Consider the following 18974-nt stretch of genomic DNA (forward strand, 5'->3'; position numbering starts at 1 on the left):
TGGTCTCTTTAGGACAGACCCTGCTGTCCAGCTCGGGCACCACACAACTTGTGGACAGGCCGGATCAGAGGCTGTGCCAACGGTGCCTTTGCCTCCAGCCCACCCAGCACCCACAGTTCCTACCTGGGTGAGGTGTCCAGGGTGAGGGAGGCCAGGGCGCTGGAGAAGAGTCGCGTGTCCCAGAGCTTCACTTCACGCTCACGCATCTGCAGGGAAGGCCACAAACAGGCTCACAGGGGCCTGTCCCTCAACCCCCCCACCCCACCCCAGGAGGCTCCCTGGAACCCACGGCCTGAAGGCAAGGCCCAGCACAGGGCTGGGGGAGGGTTGCACCAGGAAAAGAGTTTGGGTTTTCAGGCACTGCCGCTTTAAGAAGCCTTAGGTGACAAGGGACAAGGGCGGTTCTCTCCATGGACTCTGGTCCCCGTGGGGCCACCAGGGCTCCCGGGGTCAGGCTTAGCTATTGCAAATGGAATCTGCCAGTTTTCAGGAGCCGCTGCTCCCCTGGGGCTTGGAGACCCGGCTGCACAGCCAGGCCGTATATGGACAGGCCTGGAACTGGTGTCAGCGCCCCCGCCTCCCGGCAGTCTTACCCCTGCTCTCCTGGGGCAGAAGCTGGAAGGGCTGGACACGTCCCTACCTGGCTGTGCCCGCTCACCCAGCAGCAACCCCTACCTGGTTGAATCCAGTGGACACGAGGTGCTCCTGGGTGGCTGTCCACGCCAGTCGGCCATCCCTGCTGTTCTCGTGGGCCTGTGTGCTCTGCAGGAGACGAGAGATGGCCCTGATCCACCAGGAGGGGCCGGGCTGGTTGTCCCCTCAAAACCTGGACGGCTGGTTTTGTATACACCCTGGGCAAATCCTACCTCGGCCCCAGCTCTGCAAGAGGCTGGCCTAGCCCACAGCCTGGGTTCCAGTCTCCCTAGCACGAGGGAGCTGGCCCTGCCTCGTCCAGCTGTGGGCTAACAGTGGCAGCTGTCCCACACCTCTGCAGGTGCCTGGAGGGGGCATTCCGTGAGGGTCCCACCCTTGGGCCCTGGTCGTGGCCTTCACGCCCAGAGCTGCGTGACTGTGGGCACCCCACACCCTGCTGAAACCTCCATTTCCCTGCATATGAACAGGGCGTGTGCTGACCATGCCACCTACTTCCTGGGGCTGAAGTGAGGATCGACTGAGAGGCCGCGTGGAGAGAGGGCCTGCGGCAAAGCGCCGTGCAAATCATGGATTACAAGGATTACTGGGCCTCCTGATGCTGCCAGGGCGCCAGAGGGGGAGCCTGGGGCCAAGCTCTGGGGAGCGTCCTGCAGGGGACAGGGCAGAGCCCGTCCTCCCACCACACGGAGCTGCCAGCAGCAAGGCTCCAGCCGGCGGGGAGAACAGTGAGGCTCACATGGCAGGCGGCAGCCCTGTCCCCCTGGGCCCTGGCAGGGGGGAGTCGAGGGGGCCGGAGGAAATGCAAACAGCTCCCTCCCAGTCACCCTGGCCCCTGGAGCCTGAGACAAGGACCCTTTTACCAAAAATAGCTCACCCCAAACGTGGCCAGCCTCCTCCAAGCTTCCCACGATCTCCTTGGGAATGAATGAGGGAGGGAGGCAGCCGGCGAGGAGCTGGCCCGGGGGCCCCTCCCCAGTCCGTGGAGGCCGACCCCAGCGTGGGAGACCCTTGGAAAAGCTCCACGTCGTGTCCTTCAAGGGGCTTTTCTCACTGTTCCCGGCCGGCACAGGAAATGGGGGCCAGAGCCTGAGAACCTAAGCCCCACACCCCTTTCCACGTAAGAGGGGCCGTGGGGTCAGGGCAAGGGTCACACCACTGACCAGCCCTGCCCCCAACACTCCAAAGTGGGTCACAAGCGTCACTGGGCTCTGGCTCTCCCGTGGGTATGCAAATACCCCTTGCGTAAGCAGCAAACCGATGATTTTCAACTTGGTCACACACCATCAATTCACTCACTCATTCACTTATTCACTCAACAAACATGCAAGGCCTCCCACAAGCCAGCAGGTCTGCAAGGAGTTCTCAGAGAGGGGGTCCAGCAGCTGGGCGAGCAGGGCTATTCATGCAGTGTTCCTTCGCAGGACAAGCGTCGGAGCCACACACCACGCCAGGGAGCGGGGACGGAGGAACAGAGAGGCTCCCCACCCCAGGGTGTATGCATGTCGGGAGGTAGACGTGGACCCAAGAGAAGTCACTGCCATTCCCTGTCAGTCCCGGGGCCACGAAGCAGCCACACCGAGGGCAGGCAGCAAGGTGTGCACGCAGACGGTGCAGACCCCAGCCCTGCCGCCACTGCCTGCGTCGCTCAGCGTCCGTGGGCCTCGGTTTCCTCGTCTCAGAAAAGCTCCACAGTGGAGCTCCTTCGCAGGCTGAGGTGCCAATGCACGGCTCACGCGTGCAAGGTGCTCACAGCACAGCTGGCACACGGCTGGCACACGCACACTACCACCAAGGATGGTGACGGTACAGAGCGCCACGAGGGCCATCAATGTGGGCGACATCTGAGCCAAGGGGTACGCAGCAGCGGGGGGGAGGTGGGGCTCACCTGGGCCTGCATTCCTGCCTCCCTTGTCACACATGGAGAAGGCAGAGGCCCAGAGAAGGCCGCATCCCCAAAGTCACTCAGCCACCACCTGCGAGAGGGCCAGGATCACCTCAGCCTGAGAGGGACCTAAGGCTCAGAGGGGAGGAGTCTGGCAGGCAACAGAGATGGGACCACAGCTGCCCCCGGACAGCCTCGGTTTCCAGCAAACACCCCAGGGCGAGCTCTCCCACAGCACTCAGCCCAGCCTTCCTGAACCAGAGGCCAGGCTGCGCCCAGCTACTCCCTGCCATGGGCAGACCCAGCTCAGCATCCTCACAGGGCCCTGAGTGCCTGCTGCCCCCTCCTCTATGCCCAGACCATACTGGAATGATTGCGAGTTTCAAAAAGGAACACTCTTGAGGCTGGTGCTATACAGCGGATAAAGCCAGCACCTGCAGTGCCGGCATCCCGTGTGGGTGCCAGTTTGAGCCCTGGCTGCTCCATTTCTGATCCAGCTCTCTGCTATGGCCTGGGAAAGCAGCAGAAGATGGCTCAAGTCCTTGGGTCCCTGCACCCATGCGGGAGATCCTGAAGAAGCTCTTGGCTTCAGATCAGCCTGGCTCTGGCCGTGTGGCCATTTGAGGAGTGAACCAGTGGTTGGAAGATCTCTTTCTCTCTCTCTCTCTGCAACTCTGCCTTTCACACAAATAAATAAGGAACACGCTCGGCTGACCCCGGTGAGGTCCTCCTGTTCCCATTCTCCAGGGTGGCAGGTGAGTGGGGAGCTGCCTCTGGACCCATCACAAGGCCAGGCTTGGGGTCTCCACCAAGAGGCCGGGTAGGCTGCAGGTCCTGCTGGGAGACAACCTTTACCCACAGACAGCCGGGCACTCTGCTCATGGGGAAACCCCAAGAGAGTCAAAAGTTCTCCCCACACCTGGCCCCGGGGAAGAGACAGGAGGGGCTGTGGCCAAGGGGCGCAGGGGGAGACGCATACCCGGCATTCCAGCTGCAGTGCAGCCAAATCCCCTCTTCATCACCATGGCAACGCTTCCTGTACAGGGCAGGCCTAGGGCAGGGTGAGCGGCCCTGGGTTCCTTCATGGGGTGAGGGGACCTGCCCCTATACCTGCCTACTCCCCTCCTCAGCCGGCCTCAGTCAGTGCTGGCTGGGCTCTGGGTCCCTCCCAGGCCCTGACACATGGGGCAGTCAGGAGGCACAGGGATGGGTCAGAGGGCTCATCACAGGCCACCTCCTGTGTTGTTGAGGGCCCCAAGGGCTCGCCACTCCCCAGGCACCACCCTGGTCTCAAGGCTCTGCTTCCCTGGACAGCCATAGGTCCAAGACCTCACCTGACCCACACCAGGCCCTGGCACAACGAAGGGGTAGTGGAGGGGCCTGGGGGTTCTGGAGTCAGGCGAAACCCCTGCCACTCTGCTGTGGGACCCCGCAGCAGGGACAGGACCTCCTGAGCTGGACTGACTTGGCCTGGACAACAAAGGGCCGACTTCCTAGGACGGTGGGCAGGGTGGAAGGAAGTCACACCGCCAAGTGCCTGGGACACAAACCCAATCCTAAACAAGGCTGGGGCATGAACAGGAGGGAGCCATCCAAGTATCCCACTCCATGCCCAGGTTGCCAGGGGCAGGGCCCTAAAAAGACAGTGGAGGGAGGACCCCAGGTCCAGCCCTGGGGTAGGCCTGGGCTCAGGTGAGGTGAGACGCCCGGGGCCGAGAGCAGAGGCTGGCTGGAGGGCAGCACACGCCTCCGGCCATGTGCCCCAGGCAGGAAGGGGATCATCTCACGAGAAGGGCTCCCACAAGGCCTCTCCCCGAGCCGGCCCCTCAGCTCACACCAGCCCTGGCCGCCGGCAGCGGTTTTCCTAATAGAAGCCAGGTGTGGGCCAGATGCCCTGGGCGGAAGTGGGGGGCAGGGCCACGCGGAGGGCAGCATTCCAGGTCCGCTGCCCCCGCACCGCACCAGGCACCGTCCCAGCAGCTGGGGGGGAGCCACCCACGCGCTTCCCAGGTCTCCTGGGCAAAGCCCCTGCAGGGGCTCCCTCCAGAAGCAAACCTCTCCCTGCTCTCTTCAAGGAACTCAGAGCCCCTTGGCTCGCAGCCACTCCAGCTCCGCCCCAACATCAGTCACTGCCCCCACCCCTGCTGGAGCGGGGGAGAGGGAGGGAGGAGGAGGAGGAAGAGAGGGAGGAGGAAAACACTCAGGAAGAGGGTTCGCCCCCTGTATTGCCCAGCTCCAGGCAGGAACACGGGTGCCCCTCACAGAGCCCCCGGGGACCCCAGGGAGGGTCAGTCCCCACTCCAGGTTGATGCTGGCATCCTCTTCTTGGCAAAGGCTTGCAGGTCATTCCAGGCAAGCTGCCGAGGGAGAGCGAGGCTCAGGTCCACACCCACACCTCCGTGCAACGCAAGAGCCACTGTCCACCCGCCCAAGCCCCATGGGATGGAGGGCAGCTGGCTTCACCAGGGGGCAAGGCCAGGGTGCGGCCCAAATCACTGTGCCCGGCTGCTCCACCTGTCACACAGGGCCTCTTTTCCAGTCTGGACCAGTGAAACTGACCGTACCACTGGCCACAAAGTCACAATCTGTTGCATGAACCAGTCTCTGAGGCTGTGCCTGGGGCCTCCAGGCCGCTGCCCCTTGGGTTTAAGCTGCTGGTTTACCCTTGACCTTGGGTGGGTAATGAGCTCTAGAAATGGGGAGGGGGCTCTGCTTGGAGCTGGCAGGGGACCCCATACTTCACCCCCCTCAGTGCCGAGGCTGCTCAGCACTGGGGAAACACCTGCAGAGCAGTGGCTTCAGGCATCTCACCCCTACTTAAACTGCGCAGCAGCTTCCACAGCCTGGCGTCACGCAGCCCCTGCTGCAAGGCCAGCTGTTGACCGACGCGCCAGACCATCCCAGCGATGCCCTGCGTCCATGTGGCAGGCCCCCGTGGCTGGCCGCTCCACTGCTGCCTACGAGGTCTGATGGAATGAGGCTCCCCAGCCTGCTGCCCCAAACCACGGCAACGCAGCCTCCCTGCCCAGACAGAACTCAAACAACCACGTGCACTGTGCCAAGGTGGGACCAAAACACGCTCGGTTCCTGGGTCCCATGGGTCTCGCAGGCCCCACCCGGGGCCCATGTGCCATGAGGCACCAGAGTGCGGAGTCGGGGCTACATCTCTTTTTTTCCTTTTTTACATCTCTTGGTCCTCTGTGGCTGGCCTCTGCCAGTTAGGCCAGTAAGGGAACATGGTGGGTGAGGGTTGCAAAGGAGGGCAGGAAGCCAGAACTGCCAATCACCCTCTTGAACCACGACAGCCCACCACAGCCCGCAGGCAGCCCAGCTGCACCCACCCCACCCTGGATCTCAGCCAGGACCCCCAGGACCCAGTTCTTAAAGAGCTCCAGCAGGCAGCCAGCCTCCTGGGGGCCTCCAGCACCAGGAGCCAGAGCCGGGGCTTGCTGGAACCCCTGGGTCCTCGGCGTGAGCCAGGCTTCAACCCACCCCTGCTGCAACGCCCACCTGCTGCGCAACTCACCTGAGAGGCCTGGTGCTTGGCTCTGGGGTCAAAGATCCGCAGCTGCTTGTCCTGGAAACAGAGAAAGGAACGGAGCACACAGTCAAGGCCAGAGGGCCAGGGTCGTCTGTCCCCCACCTGCAGTCCAGAACCCAGGGCTGGCCCCGCACACAGGGGACACCCTGCCACCCCCGAGCCCAAGTCCTCTCCCTCACGCAGGGAGCAGGCTGTCCCCCACAAGAGTAACCTCGGGGCTGGCGCTGTGGTGCAGTGGGCTAAGCCTCTGCCTGCAGCACCACATCCCATGTGGGCGCCAGTTCATGTCCCAGCTGCTGCTCTTCCGATCCAGCTCTCTGCTGTGGCTTGGGAAAGCACTGGAAGATGGCCCAAGTCCTTGGGTCCCTGCATGGTGCGGGAGACCCAGAAGAGGCTCCTGGTTCCTGGCTTCAGATGGGCACAGCTCCAGCCATTGCGGCCATCTGCAGTGCCACTGGAATGAACCAGTGGATGGAAGATCTCTGTCTCTCCCTCTCTCTGTAACCATGCCTCTCAAGTAAATAAATAAATCTTAAAAACAAAACAAAACAAAAAAAAAAAACCCTCTACCTTTCAAATAAATAAACAAAATCTTAAAAAAGAGTAAGCTGGTCTGCGTTCACTGAGTTCACTGTCCCAAGCCCCCACCACGTGCCAGGCATGCTGAACGCAAGCTCTCCCTTGGTCCTTCCAGTCCCTCATGAATGGTGCTATCACCGTCACCCCTTTGCAGACAGAAAGACACAGGCCCACAGCCAAACTCCAGGCCGTTAGCTGCTTCCTGCATGTCCAGCCCTGTGCCGGGTCCCGCCTCAAGGGGCTCACGAGGCAGCAACGTCTCATCTACCAGGAAGGTGAGCTTACGGCTCCTGACCGTCCTCAGGGCACTTACTGATTCAGGCACCCCGAGGGTGAGATGGAAACACACAAAGAAGGGTCGCCAAACTGTGCTGAAGTAAGACGCTGTACCCCGGTAGGACGACATTCTGCGGAACGATCCGAGTGTATGTGTTTATGTGTGCAGCTGCCCAATCACCTGGGCCATCCTCCACTGCCCTCCTGGGCCACAGCAGAGAGCTGGACTGGAAGAGGAGCAGCCGGGACTAGAACCCGGTGTCCATATGGGATGCCGGCGCTGCAGGCAGAGGATTAGCCTGTTGAGCCACGGTGCCGGCCCCAACCATGTAATGTTAAGTGTACAAGAAAGTTGCAGGGAAAGTGCTGCGGTGCAGCGGGTTAAGTTGCCACCTGCAACACCCACGTCCCACGTCAGAGCTCCAGGTCAGATCCCAGCTGCTCTGCTTCCTGGGCAGCTCCCTGCTGAGGAGCCTGCAAAAGCGGCAGACACTGGCCCAAACACTTGGGTCCCTGCAAACTACATGGGTGGAGTCCCAGGCCCCTGCTTCAGCCTAGAAAGGCCCCAGCCATTGTAGCCACTGCTTCTCTGCTCCTCTTCTGATCCAGCTCTCTGTTATGGCTTGGGAAAGCAAGAAGATGGCCCAAGGACTTGGGCCCCTGCACCTGCATGGGAGACCTGAAAGAAACTCCTGGCTTCGGATCAGCCCAGCTCCGGCTGCTGCAGTCATTTGCGGAGTGAACTAGTGGACAGACAACTTCTCTTTCCTTTTTTTTTTTTTTTAAATTTTTGACAAGCAGAGTGGACAGTGAGAGAGAGAGAGACAGAGAGAAAGGTCTTCCTTTGCCATTGGTTCACCCTCCAATGGCCACTGCGCCCGGCGTACCGCACTGATCCAAAGCCAGGAGCCAGGTGCTTCTCCTGGTCTCCCATGCAGGTGCAGGGCCTAAGCACTTGGGCCATCCTCCACTGCACTCCCGGGCCATAGCAGAGAGCTGGCCTGGAAGAGGGGCAACTGGGACAGAATCCGGCGCCCTGACCGGGACTAGAACCCGGTGTGCCAGCGCCACAAGGCGGAGGATTAGCCTGTTGAGCCACGGCGCCAGCTCAGACAACTTTTCTCTCTGTATCTCCCTCTCTCTCTAACTCTACCTCTCAAACATTATAAAAACATTAACGAAAGTAAATCACAACCATAAAACCTCTGGAATATAATGTAGATCTAGGTGAGTGTACTTTGATAATGATTTTTTAGCTACAACTCGGGAACATGACCCACGAAAGAAAAATCTGGGGTGGGCACTGGGGCACAGCAAGTGAAGCCGCCGCGTGGAACTCCCACATCCCACAACAGTGCCAGTCAGAAACCTGGCTGATCTGCTTCTGATCCAGCCTCCTGCTAACGCGCCTGGGAAAGCAGTGGACGATGGCCCAAGTCCTTGGGTCCTGGTTACCCATCTGGGAGACCATTGAGTCCTGGGCTCCTGGTTCTGCCTATTCACCAGCACCAGCTTTTGTGGACATTTTGGAAGGGAACCAGCAGATGGAAGATCGATCTCTCTCTAGCTCTGTCACTCTGCCTTTTTTTTTTTTTTTTTTTTTTGGACAGGCAGAGTGGACAGTGAGAAAGAGGTACAGGGAGAAAGGTCTTCCTTTACCGTTGGTTCACCCTCTAATGGCTGCTGCAGCCGGCGTGCTGCAGCTGGCACACTGCACCGGTCCAAAGCCAGGAGCCAGGTGCTTCCTCGTGGTCTCCCATGCAGGTGCAGGGCCCAAGCACCTGGGCCATCCTCCACTGCACTCCAGGGCCACAGCAGAGAGCTGGACTGGAAGAGGGGGAACCAGGACAGAATCCGGTGCCCCGACCGGGACTAGAACCCAGTGTGCCGGCACCGCATGGCAGAAGATTAGCCTATTGAGCTGCGGCACTGGCCGTCACTCTGCCTTTCAAATACATATAAACAAAGAAACAAATGATATGGTTAGCTGGATATCACTAAAATTTAAAACCTGTGCTTTGTTAAAGACATCCGCTGAGACAATGTCAAGACAAAGCCACAGGCCAGCACCGTGGCTCAATAGGCTAATCCTCCGCCTGCGGTGCCGGCCCACCGGGTTCTAGTCCCAGTTGGGGCACTGGATTCTGTCCTGGTTGCCCCTCTTCCAGGCCAGCTCTCTGCTGTGGCCCAGGAGTGCAGTGGAGGATGGCCCAGGTGCTTGGGCCCTGCACCCCATGGGAGACCAGGAGAAGCACCTGGCTCCAGGCTTCGGATCAGCGCAGTGTGCTGGCCGCAGCGGCCATTGGGGCATGAACCAACGGAAAAAGGAAGACCTTTCTCTCTGCCTCTCTGTCCACTCTGCCTGTCAAAAAAAAAAAAAGACAAAGCCACAGAGTATGAGAAAACTTTTATAAGACATACACCTGACACAAAGTAAGAAAACCACCCAATGGAAAAATGGGCAAAAGGGGCAGGTGTTTGGTGTCGCAGTTAAGACATGGTTTAGGATGCCTGCGTTCCGTATCTCAGTGCCTGGGTTCAAGTCCATGCTCTGTCTATCTCTTTTTCTCTATTTTTATTTTTTAAGAGATTTATTTATTTATTTGAAAGCCAGAGTTACAGAGAGAGACAGAAGGAGAGACAGAGATAGGCCTTCCATCCACTGGGTCACTCCCCAAACGGCCCCAAGAGCTGGGGCTGGGCCAGGCCTGAACCAGCAGCTGCATCCGGCTGTTCACAGACACTTATTCATAACTGTAGAAACTGCGAGTAACCAAGATGCGCCTTGACAGGTGCTGAGATGCACAGGCTCTGGTACATTCAGACAACACAACGTTCTACAGTGATGAAAGGAGACGGCTAAGACCCCAAATCATAAAACTGGGGAAAAAAAAAACAACATGGGAGAAGCTTCATGACATCGGATTTCAGAATGATTTGGATACAACACCAAAGGCACAGGCAATAAAGGTAAAAACAAGCGGGACTACATCAAACCCAAAAACATCTGTTGGCCACAGGACACAGCCAGCAGGGTGAGAGCCAATCAGGACGGCAGTGAACCCTGTAAATCATGTGTCTGATGAGCGGCTGTCATCCAGAGCACAGAAAGAACTCGGCAGTGAACAATGCAAATATCCCTGGTTTTAAAAACGGGGCCAGCACTGTGGAGCAGTGGGTGATGTAGCCGCTTAGGACACTCGCAGCCCATGCTGGAGACTGGTTAGAGCCCCGGCTGCTCCACTTCCAATCCAGCTCCCTGCTGATGCGCCTGGGAAAGCAGCAGAGGACGGCCCAAGTGCTTGGGCCCCCGTCAACTCATGGGAGATCCAGATGGAGCTCCTGGCTCCTGGCTCCAGCCTGGCCCAGCAGTGGTGGCTGTGGCCACTGCAGAAATAAACCAGTGGCTGGAACATCCTTCTTTGTGTCAAATAAGGGAATCTGTCAAATAAATCTTTTTTTTTTTAAAATGGGCAAAGAACTAGAACAGACATTTCTCCCAGGAAAGCTTATACATGAAAAGATGTTCAACGTCATTATCCACCAGATGAAAGAAATCCAAACCACAGTCAGAGATCACCGACGCCTACAGGATGGTACCACAAACAATGTGAGACAGGGACGGGCACCTGGCCGAGCCATTGAGACGCCTGCCCCATGGTGGAGTGCCTGCCTTGGGGTCCCAGCTGCATGCCTGCCCCAGCTTCCTACTCACGAACACCACAGAGGCAGCAGCGACGGCTCGAGAGGCTGGGTCCTTGTCACCCACGTGGGAGACCTGGATCGAGTTCCTGTCTGAGTTCCTTCTGCCTGGCCCAGCCCTGCCCACTGAAGGAACTTGGGGAGCGAACCAGCGGACGAGAGCTGTCTCCATCAGTCTGTCTGTCTCTGTCTCTCAAACTTGAAGGCAAAAAACCCAAGTTTTGGGGGGCACGCGAAGCCTTGTACACTGCTGTAAGGGCTGTAAAACGGTGCCGCCGCTGTAGGAAATAGTAGGGCGGCGTCTCAAGAATTTAAATGTGGGTCCACCATAAGACCCAGCAACCCCACGTCGGGAGGCACAGCCAAAGGACCTGAAAGCAGGGTGGTGAGGCATGTGCACACAGCACTGCTCACGACGGCCCGCGGTGGAGACAAGCCTATGGTGCTAGTGGAGGACCGGCTCAGCCAAACCCAGAACCACTGTGTGAGGGAATACCATGCGGCCTCAAAGGAAGAGGAGACCCCACCATGAGGAGCTGGCTTCAGGTGCTGAGCAAAACGTGCCAGTCGCCAAAGGACGGCGGCGAAGCGCTCCACTTCTCAAGCAGGAAGGGGCGTGGCCGTCAGCGGGCAGGGGCGGGCGCTCATGCTTACAGCACTCTCTTGCATGACACCACACACAGAACGACAGCTGAGATGATGTATTGCATGACTTTTCTTTTTAACCGTAATTAAAAAAAAAAAAAACTAAACATGAGTCCAAAGACGTGGAGGAACCTTGAGTGGACACTGCCAGGTGCGAGGTCTGGAAGCGCGGCCCCTAGTGGACACTGTCAGGTGCGAGGTCTAGAAGCGCGGCCCCGAGTGGACACTGCCAGGTGCGAGGTCTGGAAGCACGGCCCCGAGTGGACACTGCCAGGTGCGAGGTCTGGAAGTGCGGCCCCGAGTGGACACTGCCAGGTGCGAGGTCTGGAAGCGCGGCCCCGAGTGGACACTGCCAGGTTAGAGGTCTAGAAGCGCGGCCCCTAGTGGACACTGTCAGGTGCGAGGTCTAGAAGTGCGGCCCCGAGTGGACACTGTCAGGTGCGAGGTCTAGAAGCGCGGCCCCTAGTGGACACTGTCAGGTGAGAGGTCTGGAAGCGCGGCCCCGAGTGGACACTGCCAGGTACGAGGTCTGGAAGCGCGGCCCCGAGTGGACACTGCCAGGTGCGAGGTCTGGAAGCGCGGCCCCGAGTGGACACTGTCAGGTGCGAGGTCTGGAAGCGCGGCCCCGAGTGGACACTGTTAGGTGCGAGGTCTGGAAGCGCGGCCCCGAGTGGACACTGCCAGGTGCGAGGTCTGGAAGTGCGGCCCCGAGTGGACACTGCCAGGTGCGAGGTCTGGAAGTGCGGCCCCGAGTGGACACTGCCAGGTGCGAGGTCTAGAAGTGCGGCACTCTGGAAAAAGCCTCCAGAGACTGCGGACAGAGCAGGGCCCACCAGGGCAGCGGGGGAGGGAGGAGCAGTGGATTCAGGAGAGCCTCACGTTCCAGCCCAGAGGATGCCCAGAACAGAGCGAGCCTTCAGGTCACAGCCACGTGTCAGCTCACCGACGGCGACAGTGCGCCACGCCAAGGCGAGGGGCTGGTAAGGAGCTGGAGGGGCGGGGGAGGCTCTGTACTATCTGCTCAGTCCTCCTCAACAACTAGCCTGGAAAACAGTCCATTAAGTAAAAGCCAAGCAAAATGAAAGGGCAACCCCGAACGAACGCCTGCCTTATGTGCAGCTCCTGCCCGGGTGCTAGGGACTAAGCAATGAGCGACCAGGGCCCAGCGAAGGCCTCTGGGGAGGAGCTCGGATCCACGTAGAACCTCAAAAAGGTAAGCAGAGCTTACGCCGGGAGGGGAGGGGCACCAGGGGAGGCAGGCCAGCAGGACAAAGACGTGCAGCCAGGAGCTTGCTGGTGTGTGACGCCGGGTGAGGAAGCAGATGGTGGGAATGGGGTGGGAGCAGGCAGCAGACAGCCCAGAATGGGCCCTGAAAGCCAGGCTTCCCTGGCACGGCCCAGAGGGCCCCGGAGCTCCGTGCCACCCTTGGCAAAGCCCTCCTGGCAGCAGCTGATGGAGCACCTGCCATGCGCCAGGTGGGCACCAGGCACAGCCTGTGGACTGGCGGAAGCTCGGTTCTGTCCACAGCTGTGTGTGCAGCAGCCCTCTGGAGACAGATGGAGACCAGAGAGATGAGGACAGAGAGGACAGCCAGGGACAAAGGACAGAGACAAACAGGGCAGTGAAGGGCAGAGACAGAGAAGGGGACAGGGCAGGAGAGACAGGAGCCTGGAGAGATGAGGGACAGGAGAAACACCACCAGGCAGTCGGGCTGTTCCCACTGCACACAGCTGCCCAGCACAGACAGGCGTCCGGCTCCAGATGAGGACGACGGTGGCACCTTTTAAAGACCCAGTACTGGGGCTGAGGGCACAGCACAGTCCTTGGCACACAGTGAGCACCCATGAAGACAGCAGTTTAATGCTGGGTTCAAATCAGGGCTCATAGGGGGCACCGAGGCTGTTCTGGCTGGGCAGGGAGTGGAGCGCCCAGAGCGCCGGGGCTGAATCCTGCCATCTGCGAGGCCCGCACGCCCCCTAGCGGCCAGCTCTCTCGGGTTGAGGTGGGGAGCAGGAGAGGGCTTGGCTGGCCCCAGGAGGCACCTCTGTACCAAACACCAGCAGGACAGGCAGCAGTGGGCACCGAGGGCAGGGAGCTTCCCCCTCAGTCCGAAAGGAAACAGCATCCCACATGCACCAGGCAGCTCTGGGCTCAAGCAGCCCCAGCGCACAAATGCACAGCCTAGGCCGGTGACCACTGACAAAGTGGGCTCAGTCCCCGCCTGCTGTAGACAATCCTGCCAGACGCTCACGACGAGCTCCCGCCCCACGCACCATGAGACACCTGGGTCTGGGACCGGGGCAGAGGAGGAGTCACCCCTCTTAGCATCCCTCCCATGATCCACTTGGGAAATGAGCGCTTCTAACCATTGCAGCCTTAGGCCCTGGGTGCCAGGAGAAACACTTCTGCCCCAAACAGGGGCAAAGGGGCTGGGCCGTGCGCTCCCACTTGACCGGTCAGCAACACCTCTGCCAGGACGCCTCCAGCTAGCTCCAGCTCAACATGCTATGACTACTCCTGTGTCCAGTCCTGCCCAAGCACTCACACAGGCGGCCCCAGGAACGAGAGTGCATCCTCCTGCGTGGGCCTCTCCCCTCCGCGAGCCAGGTCAGCCTTATGACCCCACTGCACTACCAACCACCAGACTCTCTCCTGCCCAGGGTCTCCCGGGGCCACGCCTCTCCTCCACTCCCCCCACGGCCCCCACCCAGGCCGAGGACGTCCTCTCCCCCTGAGGGCTGTCTCACCTCTGCTTGCAGACAGTGCCACTCTGTCCGCAGAGCAGCTCCCATGGAAGTTCCCCAGATGCAAATCTGCTCACCTCATGGCGCCACCTGCCCCTCCGTGGCTTTAAACACGTCACTGCTCTCCTGCTGTCCCTACGTCAACAAGCACGCACCTCAGGCACACGGCTTCGCTCCTGCCTCTGTGGGTGCAGCTTGGATGTGCCCTGCTCTCTGCACCCAGTGCACTGTGCTATCTCCTTGCGGACCAGCACCCGCAACACCAGCGCCCGCACCACCATCACCCGCCAGCTCTCACAGGAACGCTCTTCTCGGAGCTCTCTGTATCTAAACCCTGAGCAGCTGCGAACTCCACATCCCAGTCTCAGGGACAGGGCACAGGGTGTGACCCTGTCCTCTCCACTGTCCGTGCCTTTTTTTTTTTTTTTTTAAGATCCACTTATTTATTTGAAAGACAGAGTAACAGAGAGGGAGGGAGCAACAGAGAGATCTTCCACCTGCTGGTTCACTCCGTAAATGACCATAATGCCTGGGCCAAAGCCAGGAGCCCAGAACTCCATCCGGGTCTCCCACATGGGTGGCAGGGGCCCAAGCACTGGGCCATCAACTGTTACTTCGCAAGTGCATTGGCAGGGTGCCAGATCAGAAGTGGAGCAGCCAGGATTCAAACTGGCCCTCCAATATGGGATGCCGGTGTTGCAGGCGGCAGCTCAACCCGCAATGCATATCCTTCCCTGATGCACAGAGCCCGGCTCACGCCTTGCACAGATGCTGCTGCCCCCGACCTCACGGGAAGGCAGGCAGCCTGGGCACCAGCAGGGAGGCCGGCCCAGTGTAGGGTTGGAGTCCAACTGCACACACCAGGGACCCACAGGGGAGGCCTTGGGGCAGTCCTCAGGTCTCCATCTGATGGGGACCCACGTAGGGCAGGGGCAGAGAAGTGAGGGGCAGCTGGGGGTGAGGAGCTCACTCCCCCTCAGCAGTCCAGAGCCCTTCAGCCATGTGAATACCGAGCCTGAAAGCTGAGCCCAGGCTGGCCCTGAGCACGGCTCCCAGGGGCTGTCCGTCACCCGCTTACCTTGCATGCCGTGCCCACCAGGGCTCCGTCCCTGCTCCAGACGGCGCTCTGCACCAGGTCCCCATGGGCCGCCAGCTCTGCAGGGAAGCAGCCAAGTCAGGTCCCTTCAACGTGGGCAGCAGGGAGGCTGCTGTGGGCCTGGCCGGGGGAGCTCCAGGGGCAAAGGCAGCGGTGACAAGGGTGCCTGTCAGCTGGAAGGAGCAGGCGAGGATGGTGGCTCCTCCCGGATGGGCTGCACTGCACCCTGGGCTTCTCCCTGCAGCCTGGTCAGGCCACACCCCCACTCAGACGTGCTGCCTGGCTCTCACCCCCCACCCAATCTCACTTCATCTCTACCCGCCCCCCATCTCCCCAGTGGGTCATTCCTGCCATTCTCCTGCCCTGCTGCGGGGGTTTCCAAATATGTCCACACATTCTTGAAGCCTCTGTCGTGAACTGAATTGTGTCCCCCCAAGAGATGTCACTGTCCTAACTCCCGGTACCCATGAGTGTGATCTTAACTGAGCTCTGAACTGACCTTTGCTGGTGGCCAAGCTAAGCCGAGGTCATCGTGCTGGGCCCTAACCCTTACGACTGGATCTGAACACGGACAAGCTGACAGTGAGGACTCAGGGAGAACAGGGCCCTCCACCATCCACCAACGCCTGAGGCCACAGGGGCCAGGAGGGGCCTCGAGAGGGACCACCCCTGCCCACACCTGGGACTCAGACAACAGCGTGGTCACCGGAAGCCGCCAGTGCATGGTCCTTTGTAACAGCAGCCACAGGAATCGAACACTCCCTGTTCAGCAGGAGCTGCCTCACTCGGGACCCCGCGGCTCTCCTCTGACGGAGGGAACGCAGTGGAGGCCACGGGCTGAGACCTCCAAGGCTCAACTGTAAGACGCTCGCTCTCGCTGGGGCTCTGTTCACTGCGGGCAGCCGGCCACCACTCTGGGAGGGGGCCTGCACAGGAGGAGCCCTAACCCCTGCCCCCAGCCTGTGGGTGAAACACCTTGGAAGCAGCCCCCCAGGTCAGCCTTCAGGTGACAGCAACTCCTGAGACCCTGAGCAAACATCACCTTGCTAAACAGCTCCTGACTTCCTGACCCTCACAAACGTGTGAGATGATCGGTGTTTACAGATGTTTTAGGCCCCTGCGTTTTGAAGTAATTTGTTCCAAACCAAGAGATAAGTACTACACGAAGGTTTACTCCTGGGGGATTGATCCTGGCTCTGCCACCTACCTGTACCACAGCCCTGGCCAAGTGACTCAACCATGAGCCTCACCTGTACCCCGGGCATGGCAGCACCTCCCAACAGAGCTGGCTCCAGACATCAGGCCGAGGGTCCCGAGGGTCCCGAGGCTCTCAGCCTCAGCACAGGCCTGAGCTTCGTAAGCAGCAGCTGACTCCCTCTTGACAGACAGGAGGTCTGGTTGCTTCCAGCTCTGCCTCCAGAGTCAGGCCAGACTCCTGGACCCCACAGGGGCCCCTGCACCTTGGCTTTCACGCCTCCTGCCCCCCGTGGCACAACACAACCTCACAGGAACCAGTGCCTAGGGTGCCTGGTGACGTGGCTGACAGCCCGCGGCAGGCAGGGCTCAGGAAACAGTTCTCAGTCCCAGCCCAGATACCGAACACCCTCCGGAGCCAGCGTGACCCTCACCCCTCTGAGCCTCAGAGTCTTCCGTCCAGGGGGCCCCGAGGGAGGGCTGCGGGGCTCAGCTGGGGCGCAGGGCCACAACAACGCAGACACTGAGGTCTCCTTTCTGGCCAGGCGGAGGGGGCAGAAGTCCCAACAGGAAGGAGGGCGTGCCCAAGAGAGCCAAATCCTCACCCCCAGGTGGGAAGTCAATGCAAACAGTTTTAAGAACTGAGAGTGTCAGGAAGTTACTTGGAAAAGTGAAGGAAACCAACCCCATTGTGAGCCTGCAGAACTCGAGCTTTGTCTGCTGTGCAGGCAGATGGCCCTGAGGCCACCGCCCAGGAGAGGAAGCGCTGGCCCGGGAGCGCCAGGGCTGGCCGCGGAGGCCTACCTGTCAGGGGCTGCTGCGCGGCTGCGTCCCAGACCTTGGCGGCTGTGCCTGCCGCGCTCACGAGAACGCCGTCAGCAGTGGGGTGGAACTGGAGAGCTTCCACGGGGTGCTCCTCGGGTCCCAGCACCACCCCGGGCCCTGAGGGCAGGGCCTGGCCTGGGCGCGGCAGACGCCAGAGCTTCACCTGGGGAAGACAGGCTGTGAGCGCAGGGCTGCCCCACGAGGCAGGCAGAGAGCGAACCCCGCCCACCCTGGCAGCCAGGGTCAAGAGCGAGAGGGAAGGCCAGCTCAGGGGTCTCACGGTGTGGTCAGAGGCTGGTGGAGGTGCCGGGCACTCACCGGCCCCTCGAGCCTCCTACCCCACCTCACCCTGCTTCCCCAGGGCAGATCACAGCCACAGCCCCAAGCAGGCACTTGGGAGCCAGGGTGGGTCCAGGATCGAAAAAGTTAGGGCTGGCCCAGCCCTGTGAGCTTTCTCTGGAAAGAATGAGACGTAACCATAACGGAGTCCTTGCCGTGCACAATGGAATCCCCACAAAGATCCAGCAGGAGGTGCTGCAGCCCCACATCCGTCCTGAGCACCAGGAAATCAAAACCCAGGGAAGGGCCCAGAGTGGAGGAGTGGGGGCAGAGCTCCGGGGGCTCAGGAGGCCCTGACTCAGGTGGGTGGAACCGCCAGCAGCTCTTCCAACTGCCTCTACTCACCGTCCTGTCGGCCGAGCCCGTGGCCAGGAGGAAGTCATCGAAGGGCGAGAAGTCCAAGTCTGTGACCAGGTCTGTGGGAGAGCAACAGCTGAGCCTGCTGCCACGCCCAGGGCTTGGAGAGGATGGCTCTGGCCACACGGAGGCAGCCGAGAGTCGCCTGAGCCTGCTGACCCAGGGTGGCCGAGGGCAGGAAGATCCTGGGGTCACCAGGCACTGCAGGGACACGGTCACCTGGCTGACACCCAGCTCCTCTTCAGTATGGAGTCCCCAGCAGCTGCCCGGCAAAGCCCTTTCTGGCTTAAGCAAGCTGGGGCAGGTCTGGTTCAGAGTGAGCCAGAGTGCCGGGGGAATGAGGCTGAGGGTGTGGGAGTCAAGACGAGGGGTAGAGGGTGGGTAACGAACAGGAGTGCAGCCTGGTGTCACCACAGCAGGAGCACAGCCACCATCCTCTGCCATCCACCTCCCAGTGGGCTGACAGGAGAGGCAACAGGAGAAAATGGGGGTAGATACGGACAGGCAGCCCTCAGGAGGTCCCCGCCTGGACTCTCAGCTGCAGGACCACTACAGTCCTGGACCTGGAGCCGTGGGTGCCCTGCCACCCAGGCAGCCACCAGCCTGGGCAGCATGCCGGTCCAACAAGAAAGCGATGCACTCACACACGGAACCATCTGAGTGCGCGGCCTCGGAGTCTCACAGACGTGTGCCTCACTGGATCCCCACAGTGATCCCAGCTGGGGGACGAGGACAACGAAACCCAGCAGGTAAGGATCTTGTCCAGTGTCACACAGCCAAGAAGGGACAGGGATGAGGGTGAGGCCCAGGCAGCCTGGGTTCTGACTCCGGAACCTCCTCTCGTAAAGGCCATGGCTGCCACCTGCACAGCCCTGACCCCTCAACCACAATGCCGGTGCTCCCCGCCACTCTGCCCCTGCCCCCCACTGCTGGGCTGAAGGGGCCCCCGGAGGCAAGGTGCCCTCATACGCAAGGCCACAGCCAGGGCCCAGCCCACTCCAGGCCCGCTCCCCACCCACAGCTACAAGGGCAGAACAGCACCTGGCCCCTCTGCAGCAGGCTCCAAGGGAGCCACAGTCAGCCACCGCCCAGAGCGGCTTCCTGGCCAGGCTGCTCCTGCAGGCAGGGGCACCGCACCG

The 18974-nt window shown here is 60.6% G+C and overlaps 1 protein-coding gene across 3 annotated transcripts in view; it reads right to left on the reverse strand.

Moving 5' to 3' along the window:
- The window catches only part of CORO7 (coronin 7), a 59558-nt gene that overhangs the window by 35828 nt on the left and 4756 nt on the right, over positions 1–18974 (reverse strand). For all 3 annotated transcript variants that reach the window (XM_062179798.1, XM_062179796.1, XM_062179797.1), the window contains exons 4-9: positions 17824–17894; positions 17119–17302; positions 15103–15179; positions 6063–6113; positions 676–762; positions 124–206 (exon numbers count right to left, since the gene is read on the reverse strand). In XM_062179798.1, the coding sequence (XP_062035782.1) occupies positions 124–206; positions 676–762; positions 6063–6113; positions 15103–15179; positions 17119–17302; positions 17824–17894 (553 nt within the window). The remainder of the gene's footprint in view (positions 1–123; positions 207–675; positions 763–6062; positions 6114–15102; positions 15180–17118; positions 17303–17823; positions 17895–18974) is intronic.

This window comes from Lepus europaeus, chromosome 21, assembly GCF_033115175.1.
Source record: "Lepus europaeus isolate LE1 chromosome 21, mLepTim1.pri, whole genome shotgun sequence".
Classification (NCBI taxonomy): domain Eukaryota; kingdom Metazoa; phylum Chordata; class Mammalia; order Lagomorpha; family Leporidae; genus Lepus; species Lepus europaeus.